The sequence below is a fragment of the Bidens hawaiensis genome, unplaced genomic scaffold (genome assembly GCF_021521415.1).
Source record: "Bidens hawaiensis isolate Kalapana, Puna unplaced genomic scaffold, B.hawaiensis_p1.1 tig00044850_1, whole genome shotgun sequence".
Taxonomy (NCBI): domain Eukaryota; kingdom Viridiplantae; phylum Streptophyta; class Magnoliopsida; order Asterales; family Asteraceae; genus Bidens; species Bidens hawaiensis.
Window position 1 is genome coordinate 35,146 of NW_027505921.1, and position 10,312 is coordinate 45,457.

Sequence of the window (10,312 nt, forward strand, 5' to 3'; positions counted from 1 at the left end):
GAAACTCTTTCATCATCAAATACTTAGTATATTCTTAACTTCTGTACAATAAATAATATTAAAATCCAAAAAATATATAATATTATAAACAAATACAGAAAAACAACCCCGTAATACGGGGATACAAACTAGTATATATATACATATATAATACCCAATCCATTAAGTATTTATATTTAAAGAAAACTAACAAATAACTTGCCGGCAATCCTTGGATTTAAATATCAGGGTTTTTTGTTTTTTCTCTCCTTGTTTCACCCGCAATCCATCATCGAATAATCCGACTTGCAGGTAATTAGATCATCGACACTTGATATATATGTGTGAGTTATTGTTTGTTTATAGGGTGGGTTTTAATGTTTTGTTCGTTTGTATGCATGCATGCTGCCAGCATATTAATAACCTGTACAGATGGAGTATTTGAACAAAGACAGGAAGATTGTGATAACGGCACCTTTCTAAATATTTCTAGATAAAGAAATCGGCCATGGAAGCAATGTGACGGTTGTTTATCAGGGGGCATACCCACGTCCGTCGCGCCAGGTAGCTGTGAAATGCCTTACAGAGGATCAATTCAATGCTAAGAGACAAGGATACGACGTTCTTAGGCGTTGGGCGGACGGTATTGTGAATATTGTTTGTTTGTATGCTTTGTGATTACGACTTTCATCACTTGGTGAAGAACGAATGGCTCTATGCGGACTTGTTGGAGGAAAACGGATACCCTAAACCTTACTTGTTGGACTTGATGAGGTGAGTGAGTGAGTGATCGGTTCAAGCGCTTATTATGCATGCCAGTATTTATGTATGAATGTTGTTTGTTTGTTTCGTAGGAACATTGTTGATGGCCTTCAACATTTGCATGCTCGAAGGATTATTTACGGGGATCTGAACCCTTCCCACGTGTTGATACATAAATACGAAACCAGTATTGCCCGACTTTCTGTTGTGGGTACTTGCAGGCGCCTTGCTGAGGATGAGACATCATTAAGATCTGATGATACTGGTAACTAAATTCTTATAGATATTTTCAGCTTGATTTTATGTTTTTGGATCCTTTGATAGTAGTGATTTACAACACTTTTGTTATGGGTTGTCAGTGTCAGGAACTCCAGGATGGCGAACGCCTGAACAAATTCTTAATTTGCCCCAAACGCCGGCCATGGATGTGTTTAATTTAGGCTGTGTTCTCTTCTTTCTTTTGACTCGAGGAAAACATCCGTTTGGTGAAAGTGAGAATAACGTGGCCGGCGACAAGATAGTGAATCTCTCCCTCGTGGAACACATTCCGGAAGCTATGGATCTAATCTCTCGGTTATTAAAATTTGAACCTCAACTCAGGTACAACTTTTTCATATTTTTCTGTAAGTAAGTTTATTATTATATATTTACTAGCATTTTTATTTATGATACATACATTTGTCAGGCCAAAGGTGTCAGAGGTACCGCGTCATCCTCTGTTTTGGGATTCTTTTAAGCGAATGTCGTTTCTGCGATATGCGAGTGTGAGGGTGAATGGTAAAAAGAAGGGAGCTCGTTACATTGTTGAAGCATTAGAAAGAGATGCTCCTAGGGTCTTTAGTGGGACGTTTAACGGTTTAATCGGACCTGAATCTATTGCTGAAATGGAATACAACCAGCAGTTCTCCCGCATCAGTGTTGTTCGAGAGTTGCTCCACTCCATTCAATCAGCAGTAGCAGCTTTGCGTTGCAGAGCTCTTGAGAACAAGGTTTGCTTTGCTTTTAACGCCGCTCAAGTTATATTCTTCAAATGTTTAAAAGTACTAAATCATTACTCATTTGCGCGCAGGATGCCTATCTAGCGGACCCGTTTCCAACAAAGTGTCCGTTTGACGATATGCTAGAAGAGCTTGACCACTACTTACGCCGAAGGTTTCCTAACTTGTTGATGGCGGTATATGATGTGATGCTGGATTTCTGCAAGGAAGAAGATTGGATCCGCGAGTACTTGCCGTACAAACGAATATACTAGACCCAGCTTTATGTTAATGGGCAAACATTAAGATGAAGGAAATTGATTGCCATTTAATTACATATATGCTTTGCCACCATTTAAACTAGTTTTGGACATAGTTTTGATTGTGTAAAACCTCAACGTTGAAGTCCGGGTGTTGATAAAACCCGAGCACCATGTCAATGAGACGATGTGAATTCGGTCAGTATCATTTACGTTCGCTATGGTATAGACACGTACCATTGATAAAACCTTAGCGTTTAACCCAAAAAACACATTCGTCAAATTAACATATAAAAAAATAAATTATTTAAAATGACGTTTGTTTGGTCGGTAAACCCGGGCGGTGGTAGAACCCAAGCGTTGTCGGTCCTGGGCATTGAGGCGGTAACTGGAGACAAACACGATTCATGTTTTTTATATTTTGAAATTGTTGTTACACAAGAAGTGTTGGTTAATCATCCATCTCGTTAAATATTTCGTTAGTTTATTATAGAATAGATAAACTCTGTTAGAATGTTCAATTAGTTTAGTTAGGGTACAAAGTGTAATTAGTTAATAGTTGATGTATATTGTTGTAATTAGTTATAAGATAAACGACGGGTTGTTATATTAACGAACCGTCGCGACCTTTGCTGGAATAACCGTCGGTGGGTATAAATACCTCCGGCCACCATCATTGTAATCATCCGTTTTCATTTACAAATCAATAATACAAGATTCGTTTATTATAATTGTTGTTATTTACGTATTATTGTTTGTTTAATCGATCCTATGGCCCTCAATTATATCTTACTGCGTTGTGCACTTAGGTTGAAGTGATTTCTATTGAGATAAAATCTTGAAACAGGTTATCGAAAGTTGAAGGGGCTAAGTGAAAGTATTTTATTAAGTTTATTTTGGTACGTTTAATTTAGTATGGTAAGACTCTTAAATATTATTTAGTTGCCTAGAATAACTTGTCTTGTTTTATAAGTTGTTGGTTTATTATAAATTGATGGTTAGAGTTTATGTAATTTGAAGAGTCAAGAATAAAAAGAGTTCGCTCCAGTTGAACATTCTATTGAGGTGCTCTACTTTCTTCAAATTTTTGTTTTCTAGTTCTAACATATGTTTGTTAACTGGAGGACAAATATTATGTTAAGAACTGCACATATTTCTATAAAAGCTTTAAAATTATTGTTTGTTTAGGTTTTAATGTTTTGTGCGTTTGTATGCAAATTGACAAGCAATCAGAATCTGTTGATTTAACACTTTCAGTTGATGGAGAAGACTGTCATAAGGACACCTTTCCAAGTATTTCTAGATAAAGAAATCGGCCATGGAAGCAACGGGACGGTTGTTTATCAAGGGGCATACCCACGCCCGTCGCGCCAGGTAGCTGTGAAATGCCTTACAGAGGATCAATTCAATGCTAAGAGACAAGGGTACGAAGTTCTTAGGCGTTGGGCGGACGGTATTGTGCATGTTGTTTCTTTGTTTGCAATCGAAAAGGATGAGAATTTTATATACGCCATGGTATCGCTTTGTGATTACGACTTTCATCACTTGGTGAAGAACGAAGGGCTCTATGCGGACTGGTTGGAGGAAAACGGATACCCTAAACCTTACTTGTTGGACTTGATGAAGTGAGTGAGTGAGTGATCGGTTCAAGCGCTTATTATGCATGCCAGTATTTATGTATGAATGCTTGTTTGTTAATTTGTTTGTTTGTTTCGTAGGAACATTGTTGATGGCCTTAAACACTTGCATGCTCGAAGGGTTATTTACGGGGATCTGAACCCTTCCCACGTGTTGATAGATAAATACGAAACCAGTATTGCCCGGCTTTCTGTTGTGGGTACTTGCAGGCGCCTTGCCGAGGATGAGACATCATTAAGATCTGATGATACGGGTAACTAAATTCTTATAGATGTTTTTAGCTTGATTTTATGTTTTTGAATCCTTTGATAGTAGCTGATTTACAACACTTTTGTTATGGGTTGTCTTGAACAAATTCTTAATTTGCCCCAAACGCCGGCCATGGATGTCTTTAATTTAGGCTGCGTTCTCTTCTTTCTTTTGACTCGAGGAAAACATCCGTTCGGTGAAAGTGAGAACAACGTGGCCAACAACAACGTAGTGAATCTCTCCCTCGTGGAACACATTCCGGAAGCTATGGATCTAATCTCTCGGTTATTAAAATTCGAACCTCAACTCAGGTACAACTTTTTCTATTTTTATGTAAGTTTATTATATATTTACTAGTAGGGCTGTTCACGAGTCGAGCCAGGGTGGTTTCAAGCTCGGGCTCGAAATTAAAGGGGGGCAACTCAACTAAGGCTCTAGCTCGATTTTGAAGTTAAACGAGATTAAGATCGAGCCAGCGCTAAGTCTTAGGATGTTTCAAATCAACGCAGCTCAGGATAAGTCTTACGATTTTGAAGTTAAACGAGATTAAGATCGAGCCAACGATAAGGCTCGATAACAAAAATGAGTCAACTCAGCTCAGGATGTTTCAAATCAAGTTTTTTTAGTTAAGTCTTATTCGAGCTTTTATCGAGCGAGCCACGAGCCCGAGCTTTTTGAATAGCCCTATTACTAGCATTTTTTTTATGATACATACATTTGTCAGACCAAAGGCGTCAGAGGTACTGCTTCATCCTCTGTTTTGGAATTCTATTAAACGAATGTCGTTCTTACGAGATGCGAGTGTGAGGTGAATGGTAAAAAGAAAGGAGCTCGTTCCATTGTTGAAGCATTAGAAAGAGAAGCTGGTAAGGTCTTTCGTGGAACGTTTAATGGTCTAATCGATTCTGAATCTATTATCACTGAAATGGAACAACACGAGCTGTTGCGCCGCGTCACTGTTCAAGAGTTGCTCCGCCTCATTCAATTAAAAGTAGTAAATTTGCGTCGCAGAGCTCGTGAGAACAAGGTTTGCTTTTAACGACACTCGAGTTATAGAAATTCGGGGGGGGGGGGGTTGTTGAGTTTAAAAAAATAGAATAACTTAAAAAGCGAGCTCGTATTTTCGACAAATCTTTAAAAGTACTAAATCATTGCTACATTACTAATTTACAATTCTGACTTGTTTTTAACACAGTTGCGGTATCGACCTATGCTGGAAGAGGTTGACAACTACTTACGCCAAAGGTTTCCTAACCTGTTGATGGCAGTATATGATGTTATGCTGGAATGTTGCAAGGAAGAAGGCTGGTTCGAGGAGTACTTGCCGTACATACGATTATATTAGACCCAGCTTTATGTTAATGGGTTCTTTTGTGTTGAATTAAAATATGTACAATATACTTATTTAACAATTGTAACCTCAACATGGGTTCACGTCAAATAGAGTGTTTTTTGTTCATGCGATAACAATTTGACTGAAACGCAGCTAGATGCCCGGATTCATGTCCATAAACATGCATCAGGCTGCACTCGAGACCGCGAAAGAGTTGCTAAAGCCCAAGCAGTCACATTTTACTAAGTTGAAATAAACTGCAGCAATTTTTTTTTGTGAACATTTTGGTTAAGTTTTAATTATATTAGTTTAAAAAACAAATATAACAGTATAAGCAGGCTGCACTCGATTAAGTCGGTGCTAAACTGTCATTTGGTACGGTTTTGTCATCCGTATAAGCAGGGTACTTAATCGAGGCGAGCTTAATCGAGCCCGAGCCCAAAAGTAAGATCATTTAATAAACGAGCCCGAGCCCGAGCGTCTCTTATCAAGCTTGAGCCGGCTTGCAAGCCTAAACGAGCATATCGTTTATATAATCTTTTAAAATATATATTTAATAACTATTAATTAATACTATTGATAAAAATAAATAAAATTATAATAGAAAAATAAATAATAATTATATAAAAAATAATTGATAAATAGTAAACGAGCCGAGCTCGAGCTTGAAAATCTATGTATTATTCTTAACGATTTTGACTCTCCTATTGCATCAATGACTACTAGGTCCTAGATTATTGTTAGTTTTGGTCTTTGTTAACGCGTAAAACAGACAGATTGTTGCCCCTTGGATAAATCCATATCATTCCATTCAAAATAGATATATTAGGTCAATAAGCAACGCACAGACACACCAAGTTAAGTTTTAGGCGCATTGTGGTGGATGGAAGGTAAAATTTTTAGTTAAATGTGTGTAGATGGTAATCAAAATAAACTCGTACGCTCTTTATGCATGAAGCTGACGATCTTGATTGGCGCGAGTGTTACTCGACAATCAATTGAGTTGTGTAAAATTCTGTTTGTTTACGTTTGTTAGATAAATAAACACATATACTTCGGTTGTACCCATTTGTCACTGTTTTCCCGCTTTGCTTGCAGTTATTTGTTTCTTAAGGGGACGGGTCGGTTGAGTTCTGTATGTTAAACTATCAGTAATTCATAACATTTTCTTATACGCTATCCATTACCGATAAAAACAAGTAGTTATTAGAGAAGATGACCTTAACCAACAACAATCATCGATGTCGTGTTCATATAGAACGAACTTATGTCCTGATCAAACTTCAGGCAAGCCAAACAACAATTTGAGGGAAAACCATACAATGTATTGCGCATTAATCAAGTGATAAGGTAAATTAAGCGAGTGGGTCCCTCTCTTTGTTTTCTTGTATCAACTGCTCCCTAACTCTCCTGATCTCTGCTTCCTTCTCCATTCTTTCTTTCTGCAAATAATCAAAAATATTATAATATTATAATTTTGTACAAATATTATATTATTTCAATAATAATCCCTTTTCAAAGAAGGTAACACACAGAGGTGTGAAAATGAGTGGGGTCAGATATAGGTAACGGGTTTGGATCAGAACGAGCTACAGATAGTTTTATAAACGAGTTGGGTTGACCAAAAACATTTTTTTGCCAAGCTTTTATACTTTTATGCATACATTTAAGTCGTTATAAGATGACCACACAAACAAAAACTTCTACAAGAAGTTCACATGATAACACAAACCGTAAAATAAAATCTGCAGCACAATCCAAACCGGACAAAAAAAAATTCTGGTCACTCAAATACACAGAAAAGCAATGGTTGAAACAGAACAAAGGTAAAAGAATGATGGTATTGTATGCAGAAGAAAAAAACAATTTGAGGTTCAAACTTCAAAGAAGACTACTAATTATGACAACAATAATACATATAGTTTTCATTAAAGGATAACGGTTAATAGTTAAAACTGACTCTACCACGTCTACACAATGACAGGCTAACAAAAAACTAACCGCATTTAAATGATCTTAGATTCTTATCTTTATCATACAGCCATTGTAACAAATACTTTCACATTCATTAAAAAAACATGATTCACATATCATATCTCAGTCTCACGAGGCGTTTGGATTGCATATTAAAACTGCACAATGCCTTTTGATATAAGCAGTTTTAAATAAGCTACTTAATACTCCTTATTCAACACAACTTATTCAACCACAGATAATCCAATAAGAAATTTATATAAGCAATTACAAATAGTTTCAACACAACTTCCATATGTATCGTAATTTAATAAAGCGATAAGCAGATAAACATTTTCAATAACAGTTCCAAACAGCTCCTAAAAATGTAATCAGTTTACTTAAACCCTAGAAACAAGAAACTAATTATTAATATCATTTTATCTAGAGCAATTTAGTATAAATGAACTCATTAACATACTGCGTGCACCCAATTGACCAATTCTAAGCCTGGGCTTGAAAATAGAAGATGAGTTAGTATCCATTTTGACCTAATTTTGCTCCTATCCATGGAGTTAACGCCAATATTGATCCTTAATCCGAAATCAGATCATCAAAGTTCTCCAGTCAAATAGTATAAATGATGTTTAGCAATCAGGTACATTTTGAACTAATTTTGCCACAATGCATGGAGCTCGTGAGCAAAAAACGAACTGTTAACCAAAATTAATTAACAGAACCGATCGGTTATGGGTAAGTACCGTGGTTAACTGACCATTAGGCTATGGTTATGGTCCGACTTTAACCGAAACCGAACTGACCCTTTTGTGTTTTCCAGATTTTAACCTCTATTTCCATATTTTATGCCTCCAGTTCCAGATTCAAATATTTATATTCATGTTGCAAATGTCTAAAACTAGATATGCAAACAAGCCGAGCCGCTCGTGAGGCGTGAGCTACTCGAGATCGGATTGATAAAAAGCTCGAAAAGAGTCGAGCTTTTTTGAGACTGGGCTGAGCCCGAGCCTCAAATAAAGCTTGATTAGGCTCGTCGAGCCTTAACTAGCCTTGTGTATTTTTAAGTGTGACTTCTTTTGGACTTCTATGTATTAACTTCAACACTGCATAACTGTGCTCGAGCTCGGGCCGACCTTAGGCTCGTTTAAGGTTTTTCTCAACATATATAAAACTAATTAAAGCGTATATTAACTAGTAAATTAACAATAACGATCTGAGCCCAAGCTTGAAAAAACAATTCCCGAACCAAGCTCAAGCCTTGGAAACTAACCTAGCTCAGGCTCGAGCTCCCGTAAGTCAAAACAAGCCGAGCTTGGAACTGGCATATTTCAGCTTCAAAACTTGAATTAAAACTTCATAATTGAGCTTCGAACACCATAAGTTTCATAACTGGACCAATTTTAACCGAAACAAAGAAAAAAAATAGAGCAATTAACCAAACTTGACCGAAACCTACTCATAACCGATCCGATAAAATATTCGTCCAACTTCACACCTCACAGCCAAGCTTAGGCTCGTTTAAGGTATGACACAAGCTCGATTTGAACTTAGGCTCGATTAAGGTTTTTCTTAAAATACACAAAACTATATAAATTACATAATAAATAATTAACATGCCAAGCTCAAGCTCTCGACCTCTCGTAAGTCAAAACGAGCTGAGCCGGAGCTTGAAAAATCAACTCACACGCCGAGCTCGAAACATTCCAAGCTCATGCTCAAGCTCTCGTAAGTCAAAACGAGCGGTTATCTAGCCTAATCGAGCTCGGCTCGACTCGATTACATTGAAAATTATCGAGAACTGTAAAATAGGAACCCTAATAATTTCTAAAACCTCATGCTAATCAAATAATCAAACAACACAATCACATATTAACATAGCAAGATTAATATAATACAAAATTATAACAAAAGATTCATATAATATAATAATATTAATCAATTAATCACCTTTTCGTCCTGGTGAAGTGCGATCCAGACGTGAACTTTATCCATTGACTGCCAGAACACAAACGCTCCAAGTGACATCCCGAAAAATGTAGTCATATTCACCATCTTCTTCTTCGATTAATATTATTATATTATTATTTTTCACTCGATCGATAATGCAATTGCTTCTATTATATTAACTGGATTTGTAAATTGATTTTTTCTTTTGAGCCCTAATTTTATTTGTAGCTATGATAATATGATGACTGAAACTCCAAACGACGTCGTAGAATAATAATAATAATAATAATGATAACAAAGAGAGACTTTTAAAAGATTAGACTTGAATTCACTATACTGGTCACACCAAACCCGAATAACTTTTAAATGAGCTCAAATTTTTAGTTGAAACGGACAAATTTACACAACGTTTAAAAATTCTCAGGCGGAAAAACAGCTAATATTACACTACCAGTGCACGAAAAACTAGGGGGTCGGGCTACCCCTGTCCCCTCATTGTGCCTCGCCTCTGGCTATTGTAAGCCAAAACAAGCCGAGCTCGAGCTTAGTCAAGCTCTCAGCTCGTTTACACCCTATCTATAACCAAGCTTGGAACTAGCATATTTAAGCTTCAAAACTTCATGATTGAGCTTTAAACGCTATAACCGAACTAATTTCAACCGAAACAAATTAAAAAAAGAATACAACAATTAACCGAACTTGACCGAACCATAATTTTAAAAACTCGGTACTGATAAAATAATCAAACAACGCAATCACATAAAAAGATTAATATAATATAATATTATGAGCATAAATTGATAAACAACCTTTTGGAACTCGCATATTCCAGCTTCAAAACTTTATAATTGAGCTTCAAACACCATAACCGGACCAATTTCAACCAAAACAAAAAAAAAATAAAAAAAATAAAAATACATCAACTAACCCAACTTGACCGAAACCTACTCATAACCGACGGGCGACGGTTAACCGATCCAGTACATTTCAAAAATGGCTTGCGGTGCAGCATGTTGTTAGTTTGTCTTCTGTTTTTATGTAAACACTAATATATATATATATAAAGGATGGAATACGAAAATCGTTTATCGTACAATAGGTACGCGAGTGTCTGGAGCGTCCATCTTCAATAACCATTTACGCGAGCCGGCCTCCTTCAACCCCTTCTCCTGTCGATTCCGTCCACCTTCACCATC

At 36.6% G+C, this 10,312-nt stretch overlaps 2 protein-coding genes across 2 annotated transcripts; one reads left to right on the forward strand and one right to left on the reverse strand.

Annotated features, from left to right (window-relative positions):
* The first annotated feature begins 646 nt into the window (after nucleotides 1-646).
* On the forward strand, nucleotides 647-1,993 carry LOC143615938 (serine/threonine-protein kinase/endoribonuclease IRE1a-like). Its single transcript, XM_077088926.1, has 5 exons — nucleotides 647-753; nucleotides 834-1,006; nucleotides 1,101-1,341; nucleotides 1,427-1,730; nucleotides 1,811-1,993. The coding sequence occupies exons 1-5, from the start codon at nucleotides 647-649 to the stop codon at nucleotides 1,991-1,993; spliced, it is 1,008 nt and encodes a 335-aa protein (XP_076945041.1).
* A 4,380-nt stretch (nucleotides 1,994-6,373) lies between these two features.
* On the reverse strand, nucleotides 6,374-9,306 carry LOC143615936 (uncharacterized). Its single transcript, XM_077088923.1, has 2 exons — nucleotides 9,117-9,306; nucleotides 6,374-6,640 (listed from the first exon to the last, which is right to left on the reverse strand). The coding sequence occupies exons 1-2, from the start codon at nucleotides 9,219-9,221 to the stop codon at nucleotides 6,554-6,556; spliced, it is 192 nt and encodes a 63-aa protein (XP_076945038.1). The 5' UTR covers nucleotides 9,222-9,306; the 3' UTR covers nucleotides 6,374-6,553.
* Nucleotides 9,307-10,312: the final 1,006 nt, after the last annotated feature.